The 21,791-nt window shown below is 48.7% G+C and overlaps 1 protein-coding gene across 5 annotated transcripts in view; it reads left to right on the forward strand.

Moving 5' to 3' along the window:
• The window catches only part of DOT1L (DOT1 like histone lysine methyltransferase), a 76,020-nt gene that overhangs the window by 18,514 nt on the left and 35,715 nt on the right, over positions 1-21,791 (forward strand). For all 5 annotated transcript variants that reach the window (XM_081177579.1, XM_081177577.1, XM_081177578.1 and 2 more), the window contains exons 4-12: positions 3,527-3,590; positions 5,518-5,746; positions 7,063-7,157; positions 7,829-7,891; positions 14,480-14,535; positions 15,793-15,872; positions 18,957-19,025; positions 20,347-20,453; positions 21,722-21,763. In XM_081177579.1, the coding sequence (XP_081033705.1) occupies positions 3,527-3,590; positions 5,518-5,746; positions 7,063-7,157; positions 7,829-7,891; positions 14,480-14,535; positions 15,793-15,872; positions 18,957-19,025; positions 20,347-20,453; positions 21,722-21,763 (805 nt within the window). The remainder of the gene's footprint in view (positions 1-3,526; positions 3,591-5,517; positions 5,747-7,062; positions 7,158-7,828; positions 7,892-14,479; positions 14,536-15,792; positions 15,873-18,956; positions 19,026-20,346; positions 20,454-21,721; positions 21,764-21,791) is intronic.

Below are 21,791 nucleotides of genomic sequence, written 5' to 3' on the forward strand. Positions count from 1 at the left end.
CAAATAGGGGTGATGGGAACTGTCGTCTTGGACAGTGTGGGGCTGGGCTAGATGACCTCTGGGGGTTCCTTCCAACTCCACAATTCTACGATTCAGTGGCTCTCTCTTCTATTTTAAACCAGCTCCAAATTCTCAGGTGGTGATATGGGAGGGGCAATGGGGGTGTGTGCTGCTGTCATGTCCCTTTTGTTGTAGATTCACTCTGGAAGTTGGAAGCTTTTGGCAAGGGGATTCTTCAGCTGTTCCATGTTTGAGAGAGCTTGATAAAGACAGCCTTCCTGATAAGGGCTCCTTTCCTGCCCTGCCCTTCACCCCCCCCTTCCCTTGCCTCTCCCCTGCCCTTTACTCCTTCGAACGGTTAATTTGTCCTGTTCACAAATGTAAACAGGAGATTTTCCTGCTGCTTCCATGTCCTCCTTGCAAGGATGCGAAGGGAGGAATCCTCCCCACCCCCTGGGGTCTTTCCAAACAGGCCAGGGAGTGTCCTGGGTTATTCCCCCCCCACACACAAAGTACACGTGAAAATAGAGATGAAAAACTGCCTTGGGCGGAGGAACCCACCTGGGGTAGAGGGGGAAAAAAACCCTCTTGGGTTGTTCACTGCAGGAGTTGATGAAGAGGCTGAAATAGCTGAGCAGCCCTGATTTTTGCTCTCCTCTCTCTCCCCCTCCCTCCCTTGATGTTTGAAATCTGATTATGCAATGGGGCACGTGACTTCCCCCACGCTGCCCCTCCTTTCCCTATCTCCTGTCCTGAGTTGATTCTTTAATCCTGGTTTTTAAAAAAAAAAGAAAAAGGAGGGATTTTCAGACCAGCCAGGCAGGCCTGTTCAGCTAAAGTCTCTTTAGAGCCCAAGGAGCTGACTTGCAGCAAGGCTCAGTATCGCTTGCACTGACTGGCAGCAGTTCTCCAGGGTTTCGGGGACAGGAACATTCTCGTCCCTACGTGGGGGGGTGGGGTGGGGGCTGAACCTGAGATCTTCTGTGTGTAAAAGGAAATGCTCTGTTGCTCAGCTGCAGGCCTTCCCCTTAATTTTCCCGTCCTCTGGACTCCAAATAGCCTCACATCCTTACTCCATTTAGCCCAGTATCGTCCACACTGACTGGCAGTGGCTCTCTAGGGTTGTAGACAGGGGTTAAAGTATGTAAAGATGCCGCTCAGGATTGAGCCTGGGAGAGCAGAGCAGGCGCTCTCCCATTGAGTTATAGCCCCTCCCCATTAAACAGGAAGCAAGAGTCCAGTCCTCAACTGAAGGAAGGAAGGAAGGAAGGAAGGAAGGAAGGAAGGAAGGGCTGATTTAACAACAACAACAACAACAACAACAACAACAAATTTTATTTATACCCCACCCTCCCCAGCCAAGGCCGGGCTCAGGGTGGCTAACAACCAATAATAAAAACAAGTTGTTTGAATACAACTTAAAAACAAGATTAAAATACAACATTAAAACATTAAAATGCAGCCTCGTCACAGGAGGAGAAAGGAAAAAAAGAAAAAAGAAAGAGGGGGAGGGAATCAAATTGGCTCCAAGCCAAAGGCCAGGCGGAACAACTCTGTCTTACAGGCCCTGCGGAAGGAAATCAGATCCTGCAGGGCCCTGGTCTCATGAGGCAGAGCGTTCCACCAGGCCGGAGCCAGTGATGAGAAGGCCCTGGCTCTAGTTGAAGCCAATCTAACTTCCTTAGGGCCCAGGACCACTAGGGTGTTGCTATTTATGGACCTTAAGGTCCTCCTTGGGGCGGTCCCGTAGGTATGAGGGTCCTAGGCCGTGAAGGGCTTTAAAAGTCAAAACCAGCACCTTAAATCTGACCCTATACGCCACCGGGAGCCAGTGCAGCTGGAAAAGCACTGGGTGAATATGCTCCCATGGCAGAGACCCCGTGAGGAGCCTCGCTGCAGCATTCTGCACCCGCTGGAGTTTCTGGGACAGCTTCAAGGGCAGCCCCATGTAGAGCAAATTACAGTAGTCAAGCCTGGAGGTGACCGTCGCATGGATCACTGTGGCCAGGGCGGGGCGGGAAAGGTAAGGGACCAACTGATTGATGCGGCGAAGGTGGAAAAATGTCGCCTTGGCTGTTGCTGTAACTTGCGCCTCCATGGAAAGGGAGGCGTCAAGGATTACACCCAAACTCTTAACGGAAGGCAATGGCACTAATTGGGCCCCCGCAAGAGAAGGGAGTTGGTACCTCATCCCCATAACATCCCGGTGCATATTAATTCAGAGTGCTGGTTTTGACCTATAAAACCTTGAATGGCTCAGGACCGCAACGCCCCAAGGATCGCCTCTCTCTCTGTGAACATACCTGGACCCTGAGATCATCCTCGAAGTCCCTTCTTTGTGCCTGTGCCACGAAAGGTCTGGAGGCTGGCAACATGAGAATAGGGCCTTCTCTGTAGTGGCTCTCCGTTTATGGAACACTCTCCCCAGAGAGGTCCGCCTTCATTATACACTTTGAGGCGCCAGGCAAAAACATTCCTTTTTAACCAGGCCTTTGGCTGATAGACATCCAGTGCCCTTTTAAAATGTGTTGGGGAACGGGGAGGGTTATTGAGTTGTTCTTGTTTTTCATTTTATTACATACTTTTGTGTTTTTGTATTGCCATTTCGTCTTGTGAGCCGCCCCTGAGAACTGAGGATATGGGGCGGTATACTAATTCAAGAAAGAAAACAAATAAGCAATAAAAATAATAAGCTCTCTTGCGCCAAGCCAGGCCACATGTGCTGTCTGCAGAGACTGACATAGGCTCTCCAGGTTTTAGAGGTGGGGGGGGGGAGAGTCTTTCCTAGCCCTCCAAACCCCCATCCCAATCCCGGAAATGATGGGGAACTGGAGCTGCGTAGCGCAAAGCATTTCAGTAAAAAATATTTCTAAACTAGGCTTGCAGACTTTTCTGGCTGGAACTCTTAAAGCGGCTGGGAGGCTGCAGTCCTGTTCCATGTACTTAAAGGGAACTCGGTGGGACTTAACCTGAGTGGATGAATGCAATGGGGAGGGTGGGGTGGAGAGCTGGATCCGGCTGGTGGGCCAGATCCCAAAGATACTAGCCTTCCAAGGGTCGTTTTGATGGGCAGGGTGGACAGTTGGCCACCTATCGTCGGAGATTGAAGCGCAGAGCCTTCGCTGGGAAGGAAGACTCTGGAAAGCCAAATGCAAACCCAACACGCTCGTCCCACAATCCTTGTTGATTTGGGGCAGCCACCCTAAGCCTGGTGCCTTCCAGACCTCGTTGGTCTCCCAGCGGCTAGTACAGGGGGTGGTGATGATGGGATTTATGTCTTGCAACATCTGGATGGCCCCAGGCTACAGAAGGTGCTGGGGTTTTTTTAAAGAAGACTTTGCAGACAAAACATTCCTTTTGGGAGTGGCACAGGATTACAGCTACAAGGAAGATGTTGGCATCTGTGTAGCATGTATTATTTTTTAGGGAGACACGCCTAGAAAGCTTAGACCCATCTTAATTTGTCTGACTGCTATAACTTTTTTTCTTTTCTCCTTCCGCCCTCCTCTCTTCTTCTGATCTTCAGCTTTGAAAGCATGCAGAGGCTTTGTGACAAATACAACCGCGCCATCGATAGCATTCACCAGCTGGTATGTATGTGCCCTGCCCATCCACACTGCTTGGCTTCTGGGCTGTTGTTGCTTTGATGGGGGGCCGGTAGCCCGATTTTGTTATGTATAATTTTTTATTAAATTTTCTGTTTTACAATTTCAAATAAACATTTTACAGTGGTACCTCAGGTTACATACGCTTCAGGTAACAGACTCCACTAAACCAGAAATAGTACCTCGGGTTAAGAACTTTGCTTCAGGATGAGAACAGAAATTGTGCTCTGGCGGCGCGGCAGCAGCAGGAGGCCCCATTAGCTAAAGTGGTGCTTCAGGTTAAGAACAGTTTCAGGTTAAGAACAGGGCTTGCTGATCAGCAACAGCAAATATATCACATCTATTCTCCCAATTCCCCGGGACGCGGATGGCGCTATGGTCTAAACCACAGAGCCTAGGGCTTGCTGATCAGAAGGTCGGTGGTTCGAATCCCCACGACGGAGTGAGCTCCTGTTGTTCGGTCCCTGCTCCTGCCAACCTAGCAGTTTGAAAGCATGTCATAGTGCAAGTAGATAAATAGGTACCACTCTGGCGGGAAGGTAAACGGCGTTTCCGTGCTCTGATTCACCAGAAGTGGCTGAGTCCTGCTGGCCACATGATCCGGAAGCTAGCTGTGGACAAACGCCGGCTCCCTTGGCCTATAGAGTCAGATGAGCGCCGCAATCCCAGAGTTGTCCACAACTGGACCTAATGGTCAGGGGTACCTTTGCCTTTACTTAGAATTGTAGAGTAGGAAGGGACCCCCAAGGGTCACTAGTTCAACCCCCAGCAATGCAGGAATTACTTATTTAAAGCAATTCTAGCCCCGATTCTTTAGCCCGGGGTGGGGTTTGGGACCTGCCCCACCCCAGCCTAAGGGTCGCATTCTGTTATGGGCAGTTTTACTGAGCACATTGCAGTGGTGGGAGGAGGCAGAAGGGGAAGTGGGTGGAGCAATAGATGGGACACCTTTCTGCATGAGGCTACATTTCAGCCGCTCAGGGTTGGAATATTCCACACGGCACAGTATAGCCAGTAGGGTTGCCACCTGTGCTGCATAATACAGGATTGTCCTGTGTTTCAATGCAAAATGCTATGCTCTGTATTGATTCAATACAAGATGCAGTTAGTCCTATATTTTCCCTATTCCACCCCCCCTCCCCGCCAAGTTAAGGATCCTCTCCTCCGCTGCTACAGGGATGTCATCCCTGGCTTGGCAGGAGAAACTGCCTCTCACTTCTTTCCTCCTTTCTTCCTGCTCCTGCCTCTTGACAGCGGAGGCAGAGCAATAGCCATCACAACAGCCTTATCTTCCTCCCTGAATTTGTCTCCCCCTCTCTTAAAGCCCCCACTTCATCTTGTGCAAGTGAATTCCACGGTTCTAAGTATGCATTGGGACGCGGGTGGCGCTGTGGGTAAAACCTCAGTGCCTAGGGCTTGCCGATCGCATGGTCGGCGGTTCGAATCCCCGCGGCGGGGTGAGCTTCCGTCTTTGGTCCCAGCTCCTGCCCACCTAGCAGTTTGGAAGCACCCTTAAGTGGAAGTAGATAAATAGGTACCGCTTTATAGTGGGAAGGTAAACGGCGTTTCCGTGTGCTGCGCTGGTGCTGGCTCGCCAGAGCAGCTTCGTCACGCTGGCCACGTGACCCAGAAGTGTCTCCGGACAGCGCTGGCCCCTGGCCTCTTAAGCGAGATGGGCGCACAACCCCAGAGTCGGTCACGACTGGTCCGTACGGGCAGGGGTACCTTTACCTTTTAAGTATGCATTGTATGTAGAAGTTGTTCCTTTCGTCTGCCGGCTTCACTGGGCACCCCAGGTTCTAATGTTTTATGAGAGGCACAGAAGCGCCTTCCTGTTGCATGTGGCAAAGTGTGTATATGTGTGTGTCTCTCCCCTCACTCACCCCCCCGCCTCTCCCATTTTGTTCTCTAGTGGAAAGGAACCACGCAGCCCATGAAACTGAACACCCGCCCCACCAATGGGCTCCTGCGCCACATCCTGCAGCAAGTCTATAACCACTCGGTGACCGACCCCGAAAAACTCAACAACTATGAACCCTTTTCCCCGGAGGTGTATGGCGAAACTTCCTTTGACCTGGTTGCTCAGATGATCGATGAGATAAAAATGACCGAGGATGACCTGTTTGTAGACTTGGGCAGCGGTGAGTGTTGCCGTACACTGTCTCTGCCCTCTCCTGTCTCTGCCATGAAACCTATCTTTACCCAAAACTGTTTCATTTCTTCTGTAGAACATTCAGCACATAGCTGTCAACCGTCCCTTATTTGGCAGGAAAGTCCCTTATCCCAGCGCCGTGTCCCGCCGCTGTCCCTTATTGATGATGTCCCTTAAATTTCCCGGGTTTCAAAGGAAACAGCTCCTCTCCCTCCCTGCCTGCCGGTCAGGGAGGAGGGAGGCTCCAACTGTGTTGCTTGCCTGAGTTGCTCACCCAATAAGGAGTCTAAGAACGACTGGGGGGTGGAGCTTGCATGCCTTGTGCCAATCAAATCGGCCGCGTTGCCTGGGGACTCACCTTTGCTTCCCAGCGGAGAGGTGACGGTCGTTTCCCTTGCTGCATCCCCTTTGCCGGGTTGCTGCGCTGTGGGTACCACCACGTGAGGCTTCGTTTGGCTGCTGGCTGGGCTTTCTGCCTTTGGCTTGGAGGGGCTCAGAAGCTGAACATACCTGTGCCCTGAAAATCCCTTATTTTGGCTGCTGATCCCTTATTTTTGAGGCTGCTGGTCCCTTATTTTCAAATCTGTAAGTTGACAGCTATAATTCAGCATCGTGTACCAGCTTGCTTAGGAAGCAGCTGAGCTGTGTAAATAATGGCGCACTTTGGATGTGATGGCCAAACCATGGTTTCTTTAGCAGGGATATGCTTTTGGTCCCCTTTTGCTTTCCTCATGTCCTGGAGCAGGGGTCGGCAACCTGCAGCCCATGGGCCACAAGCGGCCCATGGGGGTCGTTTAAATGGCCCCCAAGCCGCCCCCGAACCGAGCTTGTCGTTTTCCACTAATGACCAGCAGAATTGGGAGGGAGAAGTGGGCGTATTTAGCATTCACTCTGGAAGGGATGTGGGTGGCGCTGTGGGTTAAACCACAGAGCCTAGGACTTGCCGATCAGAATGTCAGCGGTTCAAATCCCTGCGACAGAATGAGCTCCCATTGCTCAGTCCCTGCTCCTGCCAACCTAGCAGTTCGAAAGCACGTTAAAGTGCAAGTAGATAAATGGGTACCACTCTGTCGGGAAGATAAACGGCGTTTCCGTGCGCTGCTCTGGTTCTCCAGAATTGGCTTAGTCCTGCTGGCCACATGACCTGGAAGCTGTAGGCCGGCTCCCTCGGCCAATAAAGCCAGATGAGTGTCGTAACCCAAGAGTCGGTCACAACTGGACCTAATGGTCAGGGGTCCCTTTACTGGAAGGGTATAGTCGATTCTGCTCCGTTTCTACCTGTCTCCTCTCCTCTCCTTGTCTCAGGTGTGGGCCAAGTCGTTCTTCAGGTAGCAGCAGCCACAAACTGCAAGCATCACTATGGCGTGGAGAAAGCAGATATTCCGGCCAAATATGCGGAGGTACGTAGCTCGTGTGTGTTTGTGTGGTTAGAAAGGGGGAGCATCCTGTGACCTACATTAGAAGCATAGCTGTCAACTTTCCCCTTTTTTAAGGGAGATTCCCTTATTCTGAGTAGGATCCCTCACAAGAAAAGGGAAAAGTTGACAGCTATGATTAGAAGCCAAGTGCAATGTAGAGAAATCTAGACTTGAGGGGTGTGCAGGCTCGTTTTAAAGAATCTGAAAGAAATCTGCACTGGGAGAACCTGACGTCTTTCCTTTTACAGCCTGTAGAAAAGGTGCTACTTCAGCCATTTGGTGCACATGTAGATACCCCAAGCCTGCAATCTGGTGCTTTAAATTCTGCCTTGATACAATAGGGCCTCCAGCAGCAGCAGCAGCTGCGAATTGATAAAAATATATATTCAGATTTCTTTCCATTGTGTAAAATATCTGGGCCGTGTGCCACAAGCAGTACAGGTGAAAACAGCACCAAATGCAGTCAATACAACACAGGATAATTATAAAAAAATATGTTCTCTGCTGGGGCAAGTCCTTGGTGGTTAATGATCTCTGCCGCAGTTGCTGTGTTCCCCCAGGTTGCTGGAAACGGGTCACTATCCAATTTACTACTAACAGCACACCTGCTTTCTCCTCCCTTCTTCTCTCCTCCCGGCTGCCTGCCTTTCCAGACGATGGACAAAGAATTCAGAAAGTGGATGAAATGGTATGGGAAAAAACATGCAGATTACACAGTGAGTTGAAACGGAACCGCAAACATTACCTCCCGCCAAACCCTGTTGCAAATCACCCTCCTTCCCCCTCTGTTTTGGTGTGGGGTTTTCAGATGCTACACCTTTGTGTAGGGGCAGAGAACCTTTTTTGGTCTTTGGGGGGGGGGTGACATGCCAGTTGTGGGTGAGCCACAATGGGTGGACAAACAGATGTGACACCTATCAGACTTTTTCTGCGGAAGGTTACACCTAGGCCACATGCCCACTATACATTAAAGTGCTATGATATCTCTGTAAACAGTCATGGCTTCTTCCCTCAAAGAATTTTGGGAACTGTAGTTTGCTAAGGGGGCTTGAGGGACGCGGGTGGCGCTGTGGGTAAAACCTCAGTGCCTAGGACTTGCTGATTGTAAGGTCGGCGGTTCGAATCCCCGCGGCAGGGTGAGCTCCCATCGTTCGGTCCCAGCTCCTGCCCACCTAGCAGTTCGAAAGCACCCCTAAGTGCAAGTAGATAAATAGGTACCGCTTTATGGCAGGAAGGTAAACGGCATTCCGTGTGCTGCGCTGGTGCTGGCTCGCCGGAGCAGCTTCGTCACGCTGGCCACGTGACCCGGAAGTGTCTCCAGACAGCGCCGGCTCCCGGCCTCTTGAGCGAGATGAGCACGCAACCCTAGAGTCGGTCACAACTGGCCCGTACGGGCAGGGGTACCTTTACCTTTTACCTTTAAGGGGGCTTGAAGTGGCTTGGCGATCCCTTTTCCCCTCCCAGAGTTTCGTGGGAAAAGGCATGGATTGCTAAAGCGCTTTTGGCAGACCCTCCAAGTGTCCCTACTTTCCAGGGACAGTCCTGGATTTATAGAAGCCGTCCCGGTTTCTGATTTGATTCCGGAATGTCTCACTTTTCCTTTGGACGTCCCTATTTTCATCGGAGAAAAGTTGGAGGGTATGGAGTTAATGTGACCCCTGAGCTATCTGAAGGCAGCCCTGCATAGGGAAGGTTTTTTTAAAAAAGTTTGATGTTTTAATATGTTTTTATTTTATTTATATACGTCAGAAGCTGCCCAGAGTGTCTGGGGCAACCAGGTCAGATGGGAGGGGTATAAATAGCAAAATGATAATGATAATAATAATAATAATAATAATAGTAATAATAGAATAGAACTTTCCTATTTTCATCAGAGAAATGTTGGAGGGTTTGGTTCTTGGGCGGGTGGTGGGGAATGCAGTGGCTGTTTAAAGTGGTATTACAGTGCTTGAAAAATGTACGGTGTGGACAGAGCCCTAGTCCATGCAGCTGCCATAGGTCCCACACATGCACCTCTCCCTTCAGGCAAGCAAGAGGAAGGCAAAAGCACTCGGGGGGGTGGTGGCAGAGGGTCAGAGAGAGGACATGAGTCCTGAGGGCCAGGTAGAGAGGGCTTGGGGGCCCCATCCAGCCCACAGACTCGAGGTTTCCCACCTCTCACACACCCTAGGTCACTAGAACCCTTGCACCCATCGTCAATGGGGAATTCTAAGAAACAAACCAGTGCAGTTATTCAAGGTCCAGCCGGCCGTTGTGATTCAAAGTGGCGTCCAGTCATATCCTAGCAAAGGTGGAAACTCTACCACCAGCATCTCAGGAGCCACTATGCAAAATGTGGTTGTAGTAGTAGTAGTAGTAATTTTATTATTTATACCCCGCCTATCTGGCTGCGATTCCTTAGAGGTCTCCACATGCAGAGGGAAGAGAAAAGGCTTTGCAAAGTGTATAGTAGGTGATGGCATCAATAAAATCCATTTAGAAAACGAAAAGAAATGGGGTTCTGATTCTCATGCTGGGGAAGGAAGCCCTCCCTGCAAGATTGGCTCAGCCTCTGGATTCCTGCTTGTCCAAGAGAGGCTTTTCCTTTAAGTTCCAGATCCTCAGATGATTATTCTTATTGTTATTATAATTATTATTATTATATTGTATGCTGCCCATCTGACTAGGTTGCTCCCAGCCACTCTGGGCGGCTCCCACTCCCAGAGTATTAAAAGCACAATAAAACATTAAACATTATAAAGTTCCCTAAACAGGGCTTCCCGAATTCAGAGCTTCAGGAGCTCCTTTCTTAAAGGCAAGCAGCCTCTGCCTAGCCCCTGAACAACTCCTCCCTAGAAATTCCTAGGGAATTTCTGCTCCCATTTCCATTATTGAGTTAAGGCTTGAAAGCTTCTCGTTGGCAATTAATGCTGACAGATGGTGCTTCCCCCCCACTTCTTGGCGGTTCCTACTCGGAAGTATCCCCTCCTGAATGCTGGCCAGGTATCTGGGGGGAGCTTAATGACGCAGAGCCTATGGGATATTGGAGCGCTTGAGTGCTTGTTTCCTGGATGGCTCCTGCAATGAGGTCGTTCTGCCTCACCTCCCCTGCCCTGCCCTTTCTCCTCTGAAATGCTCCCCACCTATCACTCCCCCCCCCCCGGTTTCTCTAATGACCAAATATGGTGTGTGTGTGTGTGTGTGTGTGTGTGTGTGTGTGTGTGTGTGTTTATATGCATTAGATGGCACATCTTGCAAGAGGAAATTAAAATCGGCTGCTTAGCTTAATGACTTTGAGGATGTGGGAGGGAGAACTTGCGGGATAAATTCAGGAGGAGGAGAGGGACATCATCTCAGCCTATCAGCAGCAGCAGCAGCAGCAACAGCAAATATATCACATCTATTCTCCCAATTCCCCAGGACGCGGATGGTGCTGTGGTCTAAACCACAGAGCCTAGGACTTGCTGATCAGAAGGTTGGCAGTTCCAATCCCTGCGACGGGGTGAGCTCCCGTTGCTCGGTCCCTGCTCCTGCCAACCTAGCAGTTCGAAAGCACGTCAAAGTGCAAGTAGATAAATTGGTACCACTCCGGCGGGAAGGTAAGCGGCGTTTTCATGCGCTGCTCTGGTTCGCCAGAAGCGGCTTAGTCATGCTGGCCACATGACCCGGAAGCTGTACGCCGGCTCCCTCGGCCAGTAGAGTGAGATGAGCACTGCAACCCCAGAGTTGTCCGCAACTGAACCTAATGGTCAGGGGTCCCTTTACCTATCTCCCAATTGCTCAAGGTGGTTGCGTACTTCTCCCCAGTTTCTCTTCCTGCCTTTGACATGTTAGGATGTGGCAGGTCGCTCACCACCACTTAGGGCAGGGGTCAGCAAGGTTTATCTTGCCTGTGCCGGATCGCATGTGTGCCCGTGATTTTTGGCACGTGCGCAAACACAATTTTCGGCATCTGTGCAGACGCGATTTTCGGCGCCGCAGAAGCAAGTTCCCGCACTGCGCTGTACCACTTTAGCGCAGCACGCAAGCGGGAACCTTGGTTTGTGGGCCGGTCAAACGACGTCCATGTGCCGCTTTTGGCCCATGGGCCTTAGGTTGCTGACCCCTGACTGAGGGTGTTCAAACCTCCCAAATTGGTACAGCTTTTTCTTGGAGGGGGAAATCCAAGCTGAAGCTGGCATTTTTTTGTGGAATGTGCAGATAATTTGTTGTTAGTTTCCGCATGGGAATTGGGAGTCACTTGCACCCCCCCCAAAAAAAAACCTTGGTGGGTTTTGGGGTGTGAGTCCAGTGCTTTTTTCCTGGGGGCACTCAAGGGTACACAGTACCATTTGCCTCTCCCCTCCCTGCAAAAAAGAGGTAATTTTAACCGTCTGCTCCTTTTGCAGCAAAAGGAAAAAGAAAAGGTCTGCCAGGTATTAAGCCATTCCGGATTTAACGCTTCTTTTTTCCTCCTAAGCGGGAACTTTTTACCGCTCAGATATTTGAAAAAAAAAAGAGAGAGGAGGAACAAAATACCCAAGCCCTCCTCCAACGGCTTCCATAGCTTTGAAACAGAGCCACGTTCCGTAGCTTTGGGTTCCTGCCGCTCTTGAGTGTGTGTCTAAGAAATATTATTATTATTTCAAAAATAGCTGTGTGTGCTTTTCCAGGCAGAACAAACAGGTCTTTGTGAGCCAAGTGTCGTGCTCAGAGAGGACTCTCGGAGTTCAGGATTTTTCTCCCTTCCATGTCTGCGTTACGTTACAGCCAGCTATCCTGGCCACACTTCCCCTCTGCTGCAAACGGAGGGTTTTCTTTTCAGATTTATTTTGGACTCCGAAACTCCCTCCCTTTCAACCCCCATCTCCATAGGACCTCCATAGACCGCTGGAAATCTGCCCTTGCTCTTTCTTAATGTATTTTGCACAGACCCCACTTTCTCTTGGCGGAGTCACACCCCCTGCCTGCTATGAAACGTGATTTCCTTCTGCGGTCTCTGCTGGGTAGACCCTCTTGCCTGTGTTGTGGGGAGGTAGGGTGTGTGCAAGGGAACTTGATTCCTGGCTAAGTTTGGAAAATTCCAGCTGAATTGAAAATCTCCACTGAAACAGGAGTTTGGGGAGTTGATATGGAACAGTGTCACCTGGAACGGTTCATTGGCTCCTGCAGGATTCTGGTTGGATTCAGTTCAAAGGGCTGCTTCTTAATTCTTTTTCTCCCGCTTGCGAAAGATGGCGGGATCCCTCTGTCTAGAAGAGGCATTCTCTCCTGAGAGCAAGGGATGCTTCATATTTAGCTGAGATTCCTGCATTGCGGGGGGTTGGACTAGATGACCCTTGGGTCCCTTCCAACTTTACAATTCTATGATTATTTTTTTTCTAGACCCCAGGGATGGGCAACTTCCCTGCAGGGGCTGCTAGACTTCAGCCAGCATGGCTGGTGGTCAGGGAGAAGGGCTTAGGAGTTCATATGTAAAGCGTCTGGAAAGTCTGGTTTTCAAATTATGTGCATTTTTCTCCCGTTATAGCTCCAGAGTAAGCAGCACCAAGCGCCTAATGTGAGGTTTACAGTCAGTTTCTGACTTGAGTTGAAATTACTATTCATGCTGCCAATACCATGTTTATTATTAAATTGTTTTTTTAAAAAAATAAATTTGTATACCACCCCATATGCCTGCAGGTCTCAGCGCGGTTCACAAGATAAAATCACAATATATATATATATATATATATACACACACACACACACACACACACACACACAGAACAAGAACAAGAACAACCTAATAAGGCCCCCCCAAACCCCCACATTTTAAAAGGGCATTGGATGTCCTCATTAAAGAGGAACATTTTTGCCTGGCATCTAAAGTTGTAAAATGAAGGCGCCAGGTGAGCCTCCCTGGGGAGAGCGTTCCACAAAAGGGGAGCCACTACAGAAAAGGCCCTGTTCTCGTGTTGCCACCCTCTGGATCTCTCATGGAGGAGGAACACAAAGGAGGGCATCAGGAGATGATCTCAGGGTCCAGGCAGGTTTCCATGGAAAGAGGCAGCCCTACTGGTCCTGTGGTCTTGAGCCGTTTAATACCTGTCAGGGAACTGACATTGGAGCGAGAGGCGAAGGGGAGGCTCCCAGATGATGCTGGCGAAGGACCCAGCAGCAGGGGGAGAAAAAGCTCAGTAGAGGGGGAAGCCAATCAGCGCAACACCAGGGATAAAGGGAGCCAGACGGGGGAAGTGGAGCGAGGGCTCCAGGACTCTTCACTGGACATCAGTGAGGAGAGCCCAGGTCCTCCGCTACCCACGCCTTCCCTGCGCAGAAGACTCCCGCGCAGTGAGAGGAGGAGGAGACTGGGTGTCAAACAACTTTTATGTTGGAAGAGGTTCAAGAAACGGCCACTGACGGATTCTGCCAGCGACTGAGGCAGCCGCGATGAGAAGGGGCTGTGCAGTCAGAAAGGTTTAACAAGGCAAATTAACCGAGAAAGGCACCAGCTTACGCATGAGTAACTCATACCCATTACAATACCAATTCTTTTGACCATATACCTACAATTTGTATCACCAAAAATAATCAGTAGCTATAATTTTGGACAGCAAGTTGCAGTTTCTTTAGTAATATTATTTCTTCCAACATTAAGTTCCAGCAATCTTGCATCAAAATACATTCCCACATTGAATGATAACATGTGCCAAGTTTATCGCGACCCCTCCAACAATTAGCCGATACAGGAAAGAACATTTTCTTTGATTATTGCACATGGATTTGTGGCTTTTTTCACGGAAGAGTCAGCCGCCTTGAACATTCCTCTGCGGAGGCACAGATTTATTCTCATGGATTTGCATAAACAGGGAGCTTTGAGGTGGATATCCTCCAAGCCAGTTGCTGTCTTTTGGCTCCCTCCTTGCCTTGGGAAGATGGAAATATCTGGTGCAGATGGTGCCTCTCCTTTGCTGCTCGCTAAGCAGATTATGTTTCCACCATTGCGACCAGAGAAACAAGACGGGGAAGGTTGGGTGGAGGGGAGGAGACACACAGCAGTTTAATAGGAGCCTGTGTATGTGATGCCTTCTGTTCCGATCTCTCTATTCCCCCTGCACCAAAAAGTAGGAAAAAGTAAGAGGGGTGTGACTTTTCCTTTCGGTCTCCTTATTTCAGTGCCTTGTCAGTGGCCCAAATATATTCAGAAATCTGTATTGCGGGCTGGTCTTAGGAAGATGTTCCCTCTGCCTCCCTCTTCGGGCACGGTAGCAAGCGTGGCTGCATTTTGCCAGGGATGTAAAGCTGGCTGAGTTAAAACAAGAAAGTCAAACTCCATTTTCTCTCTCTCTCTCTCCTCTTCTTAGCTGGAAAGAGGCGACTTCCTCTCGGAAGAATGGCGGGAAAGGATCGCAAACACAAGGTACGGCGCTCTGTCTTTTAACACGGACCCCCCCCCCCGGCGCAGAATGGGGTTCACCTGCTTGTCCTGCCCCCACTTCTTATTCATTGGATGCTAGATATTGCCCCCGTCTCATTTCTTTGCGAGGAGAGAGTGCTGGGTTGCTTAGGGCATCCTGCTCAGGGGCTCACCTGGGTAGTGGTGGCCGTGGTGGTTGCTATTTAACTGTCCTTCACCCTAATATCCCAGGGCAGGTTAAAGCAGTTAAAACGGTTTGGAACAACTCAGGGGCCACAAAGAGATGTGGGTCCTAAAAATATGGACTTCGGGTGTCAAAGGCCTGGGGGCAAAAACCTGTGACTCCTCCAGAAGCTGTGTGCTGAAGGTTCCAACAACAACAACAACAACAACAACAACAACAACAATAATTTTATACCCCGTGCACCTGGCTGGGTTTCCCTAGGCACTCTGAGTGGCTTCCAACACATATGAAAACTTAATAAAACATTGAACATTAAACATTTCCCAATACAGGGCTGCCTTCAGGTGTCTTCCAAAAGTTGTGTAGTCATTTGTCTCATTGACATCTGATGGGAGCGCATTCCACAGAGTGGGTGCCACCACCGGGAAGGCCCTCTGCCTGGTGGCTTGGAACTTCACTTCTCGCCTAGGGTTAGGGAACTGCCAGAAGGCCCTTGCAGCTGGACCTCAGTGTCCAGGCTAATGTACCTCTGTGGGGAAGGAGTTCCACAGCTTTGGGGCCACCACTGAAAAGCCCTCTCCGCCGGGGCAGCCACCACCCCTGAACTTCTGAGGGAGGTGGAGCTGCCAAGAGGGCCTCTTCTGCGATCTCGGCACCTGAGAGAGGGTCTGTAGAGAAGGAAGTGGGCTTTCAGGTACTAAAACCAGGGGGATGGGAAGTGTCAGGCTTCGATTGGTGTGACCGGGACGTATTTAATGCTTTTAAAAAACCCAGACCATGTTGCTTGGAGCACCGCTGAATTGCATTAGCATTTCCATGTGGCTGGTCTTTTCTTCTAAGTTATTTTACAAATGTGGAACACGTTCCCCTGTATTTTCTGGGGTGGCTTTAGTGAAACACATATGAGAGTTGAAAGCTATGTTATGCCTTGCCAGAAAAGTACATGTGTGTGCACGTGCCTGTGTGCGTACGCGTGCACACACACACACACACACATGCATCCTTCCCCCCACCCCTTGCAGCGAAAACAAGACAGTGTGTGTCCATGTTTTACTAAAACTCCTCTTACCTTCCAGTGTTATTTTTGTGAATAACTTTGCCTTTGGACCTGAGGTGGATCATCAGCTGAAGGAGCGATTCGCAAACATGAAGGAAGGTAATGAGTTGCGTCCTCTCCACTGGCCTCTCCACTGTTGGGATGACAGTTGTGCTTTTTCAGTTGTGTGGTGGCAGCAACGAGTATGTTCTTTGTATGTTGGAGGTGGCTGTTCTGCCCGCAATAAACAGGCTTCCTAGAATGGATATCGGCAGGGGCAACTGATGTCGTGTTTCTAGATGTTCCTGCACGCTGGCTCCCTTCAGCCAGCACAGCCGAAGCTCAGGGAGCTGTAGCTCATAGATATATGAACGGGGACCCTTGCAATCTGGGAATCACAGCTAAAGAATCCCACTCAAGCTCTGTTTAAAATCCTCCATTGTAGGAGAGTTTGCTACCTTCCAAGGGAGTCCGTTCTACTGTCAAGCAGTTGTTAACACCAGGAAGTTGTTTAGCTGGAATCTCATTTCTTGCAATCTGTATCTGTTGGTTTGGCAGCAGAAAGCAAGCTTATTCCACCTTCATATGTTTGAAGGTGACCATCCTATCCCCTCTCAGTCTCTTCTTTTTCCAGGCTAATTGTACCAACTCCTTCAACTGTTCTTCATAAGGCTTGGTTTCCAGACCCTTGATCATCTTGGTCTCCCTCCTCTGCCCACCTTCTAGCTTGTCAACATCCTTCTCAGCTCCTCATCCTGTTCCCACAGTGGCCAGCCACTTCCCTTCACCCTCTCTTAAAACAGCCGCTATCAGTCCTTGTCTTTGTCCTTCAACAGAAAACTGGCTCAGGTTGATCTCACCTTGTAAAAATTATAACAGCCCACAAATGAGGACTTGACACCTGCTCTTGAAATGCGATCTGGCGGCCTTGATGAGTCCTGTGGCTGTGAAACTCCCTCCCAGGCGCTTTTGTTTCAGCCTGCCAGGCTTCTTCGATCTCATGGGTGTTGTCACAGGGAGCAGTTCTCTTCCACAGGTGTCAGGCAAAAGCTTTGTTCTCACCCTTTGTCTTGGGGTTTTCCTTCCACCCCAGTTGGGTGATTTGGGCCCAATTCTTTGTGTGTGCATGTGCAATTTTTAACTGAATTTTATACAGGGTGAGTCCTTTAAAAGAGGCCTTGTGGGTACTTATTATGCATGTTCCACGGGGCCCCTTTGAAAAGACTCACCCTGTATTAAAACCAAAAATGCCAATTTCTAAGTACATATATCACAATATTACGCATTCTGGCAGATCTGTGACAATGTTTTTCTCTCTAGTGATATGACCGAGTAATAGAAAAATACCAAAGCTATACAACTGAAAAAACCAAGATGACTATTAACCCATCTGGCAGAATAGTATAGGAAGATTGATGTAACAAAAAGCAGAAGGCTGCATTTGGCTGGCATTTTTTTTATATACAGAGAGGCATCCAGAATAAATCTCCCTCTGACACAGTGTTGAAAACTCTGATAAATAAGCTAGGTGCCAAGTGGCTCCTGAAACCAAGATTACAGTTGCCAAAATTCAATGCCTAGTTACCCCTTTCGGGGCAAGAGGGCTCTAAAGTCTTATTTTCCGAATGAAGGACTGACTGTGATTGATTATCAGTTAAGCACCTGGCTAGTTCAGAGGACAACCTTGAGCCAGGTTAAGAGCTCTGAGAATTTGAAGAAGAAAAGTCACTTGATCCAGGGACGGTCCACATATCTATTGGCCTGTTCCATCCTCTCTCTCTTAGCGGTGGCTGTGCCAGCTCAGGCTGCACAGAGAAAGCATTTTGGTTCCAGAGATTATTTCTGATTGCGCAGATGAAATACAACGGGTAGAATTCTACAGGATGGGGAATTACAATCCTGATCCAGTGATCCCCAGGCATGCACCTCCAGATGGTGGAGATACCAGGCACCATTGTGGCGCCCAGGCATGTTCACTTGGTTGCAGGTGGTCGAAAGCCAGGGGCAAAAGGCGCCTGGCGCCTGGCTAATTTCAAACACTGCTCTCAGGTCAGTGAGATTTTGCCAGCTAGGGCTGGGCCCAGTTTACTAGGGCTGATCTGAATGTTGATGTGTGTGCCTGTGGTTCGGCTGCTCCAATATTTATTGCTTAAACGCTTTCACACATGTTTTTTTGTTCCTCTTTTTTGCTCTTCCTCTCCCTCATTCAGCTCTTCAGACAAAAGGTCTAGCTTTAGATGTGGCAAGTGTTCATGTCCTCTGTATCGCTGTATTTACCTGTGCTGTTGTTGTTTTTAAAAAAGACCGCAAGTACACTTAATTGGTGAATATGGTTCACTAGGCTGAGGGGGCGCTGCTGCAGAACGCCACCGGTCTCTGCCCGCCCTTCTCCGCCCTCGGTATAAAGAGCAATTAACCTGTGACCTAAAAGGAAACAATTTATATGCAGCCATTAGGGAAGCTTTCTTGAGCCCTGTAAATCACTTCAGATGTTATTTGGGGTGGGTAGGCCAAACTCCTAATGCCCACAGTTCATATAAAACCATCTGTTCAACTTGGTGAGTCGGGGGGGGAGAGTTAATACGGTTTACGTGCAGTACCCGTGAACCTCCCTGATGGTAAGATTGTCAAAATGGTTATTAACACGAAATCAAAAGTGCAGGCGGAAAAGAAAGAGGGAAAACATGATTAGAGGTGCAGAGCACAGTAGCAATACCGTGTTTCCGAAATTAACAGAGAGCAGATAATGTAGAAAAATCAATGCAGCACGAAAGGCCTTTTTTGTTTTGCAATTTAGCCGGGGAAGAGAGTGTGGCACATATCTGAAATTGACCCGTAAGGAGTGGAATCCCACCCGATGGCAGGGAAATCTTTCAGGTCCTGGAAATGTGTCATTGCGAGTTCTTTCCTCTGCAATAGCCAGAGTCCACCTATTCCTGCACCACAGGGAGAGAGGGCCAACTCTTCAGTTTCTTGGCCAAATGCATTCTCTCTGTGGTTTGTTTACTTTTGATTTATGTCCCCTGCCTTTTGTTTGCCTGTGCCTTTTGATTTTACGTTAGCAAGGAACAATGATTGGGGGAAAGGAGAGATTCCTAAAGCCTTGCCTTTTTGACATAAGAAGGCACAAACTTGACCTGTGCCCTGTCCACTGCTTTAGGGTAACTAACGAGGGGGCTCTGTTCCTGCTTTTTCCCCTGACAGGTGGCCAGATTGTATCCTCGAAACCTTTTGCACCATTGAACTTTAGAATAAACAGTCGAAACTTGAGTGGTAAGACCTCTCTCTGTTTTAAAAGTGTGTTAGGTTTTGAACTGAGCGTGAGCAGCTAGGTGTGCAGCCGTTATGCCTGCTCCCTCAGATGACCCTGGGCTTGAGCTTGTTGGGAGATGACGCCGAGGCCCTTGTGCCATCCCCCAGTGCAGCGTCGCCCGGGATTCATCACTCCGGTCTCCCGTCACACTGGTGCCACCCATATCCTCCTGGGACATGAGCACACGACTAGCAGAGTCCAAAATAGAAGCGTTAGCTTTGGGGTGTAACATCTAATCCTTATTTATTGCAACGAAATCAAACACAACAGTACAAAGTAAACATGGCTCCTCTTTCTCTCTCTTCCTCGGAGAGAACGCTGAAACGAAACATCACTGTGAGAGAACAGTGGGAGGAAGGGAGCAAAGAGCGTATCTCCCTTTCCTTTTATATAGCTCTAACAATCAGCAGCTGAAATGCATTACATACAGACACGTGATCCAACAATCCTATAACTGCAGCGTAGGGAGGGGTGAAATCCTAACAGAACTCCCGTCATCTCCAGGAAGGGATGCCTGTTCTAAATAGAGACATTCCTAGAATGACAATACTTGGAGGGATGTAGGTTCCCCATCTCTGCTCTAAGAAAAGGCATTCCGTCTTCTCAAGAGGGAATGATACCGCAACGAATGCTAATTCTTAGGTCGGGACAGGAAATTTCTGTGTGTCTCTGATCCCTCTGCCAGATGTTGTCAGAGCCTCCAGTTGTTTTGGGACTACAACTCCCACCATCCCTAGCTAGCAAGACCAGTGGTCAGGGATGATGGGAATTGTAGTCCCAAAACAACTGGAGACCCTTGTTTGGGAAGCCCTATGTTAAGAGTCTCAAATCACAGCACCCCTGACCTTCTACTCAGCCACACCTAGAGATGACCGATCTTTGGTGTACGGAAACAGGCTTTTGTTTTTTTAAAAAAGAACCTAAGAAGAGCTTGCGGGATCAGGCCAATTCTTGTCCAGCATCCTGTTATTGCAGCGAGACGCCTGTGGGAATCCTGCAATCAGGACCCCAGCCCATAGAGCTCTCTCGCCTTCTACCACAGCTGGTATTCAGAAGCACTTACTGCTTCTGGCCATTGTGGCTTGGCAGCCTTCTCCCCCTCCGTCAATTTGCCCAGTCCTCTTTGAAAGCCGTCTAAGTTGCTGTCCACCCCTGGCTCCTGCGGGAATGAGTTCCCTAGTGAAACAGCACGAAGGGTGGGGTGTCACTCTGAAATGTGCTCCGCAGCTGGCGCTCCTGTTTCCTCTTTAACCCTCTCCCATCTTTCTCCTCCCCCAAAAGATATCGGCACTATTATGAGAGTCGTAGAACTGTCACCACTCAAAGGGTCTGTCTCATGGACTGGGAAACCTGTTTCTTACTACCTGCATACTATCGATCGGACCATAGTGAGTAGCTGCACACAGGGCAGTGGGTGGGTGGGCTGTCCGTGAGGGGTGTGTGTGTGAATAAGTTTGTGTATTAATTTATTAGCAAATGGCAGTGGTGAGCATCATCGGCCCAATTTTATTGCGCATTTTTTTAAAAAAAGTTTTATTTATTTTCATGGTACAGTAAGCTGGGAAAGTAGCTGTTACAACAGTAAACAACAAATAACATGTCCTGATAAAATTGCAGACTTTCAGCATGCCCACGTGTTAAAAGTTTCATTTGATTACTCTTTAAGAGATCACACCACATTTTCCCACGAGTGCTGGGTGGATTCCTGCCACAGTCTGAACAATTTATGTATTCAGTAAACCTTTGCCATATATTATAAAAGGAATATGGATTGTGTTCGCCCTTTGCACCTCTCACCTGGCATGTTAGTTTCTCAGCCAATGCTATTGACCCTACTCTGTTATACCAAGAATCAACGTCCAGCCCAACACCGGTTTTCATGTTGTGCATTTGTGTTCCTGGTGGGGTCAGGAAAGGGTGTGTTACTGTTTTGTTGTTTTGGTTTAATTATTTACTTGTGTTTTATTTTGTATTTCATTCTGTGAACTGCCCAGAGATCTTTGATGAAGGGCAGCATATAAATTTAATAAATATAAACAATAAAAATAAAAGGGGTGGCAGCAGCAAGCGAAATCCACAAACCACCTTCCGCAGAGAATTAGAATTATGGAATTGTCAAGCTGGAAGGGACCCCAAAGTTCCTGGGTGCTCTGCGTTAGGACCCTGACGCCTCTCTTTTGCATTTATTTATTTAGTTGGGCTGCAACCTTTTATCTTTGGTGATTTTAGGTGGCAAGTTCCCCCCCCCGTCCCCCCGCCGCCGCCCTGTTTGTCGCTTGCGGTTCCCAAGAACAGTGTCTGCAGTTTCCCATTGTTCAGTCATTGCACTGTGATTGTGGTCCATCAACACAAGTTCTGTCTGCTTCTTAGACGCTGCTTTCTGTAAACTATTTTGAGAGTGGTGGGTTTTTTTTTTTGCTTTTGCTTTTTTACAATCAAGTCATATATAAATTTCATAGGAAAAAATAAACAAGACGTCTCATTTTGTTGCTCCCAAATCACTAAATGCTGGTGTGATGATATTTTAAGGGTGAATTCTTGGTGTAGTTTTTAGGGAGACGATGCCTGAATGCTCCTTTGAAACACCTGGAACATCTGAGGAGGTTTATTCATTTATTTATTATACTGATCTATTTTTCTTGTCGTTGCTATTTAGCTTGAAAACTACTTCTCTAGTCTCAAAAATCCAAAACTCAGGGTAAGTGGCGTAACAATAGCCGTTTTAC

The sequence above is a fragment of the Podarcis bocagei genome, assembly GCF_964188305.1.
Source record: "Podarcis bocagei genome assembly, chromosome: 18".
Lineage (NCBI taxonomy): Eukaryota > Metazoa > Chordata > Lepidosauria > Squamata > Lacertidae > Podarcis > Podarcis bocagei.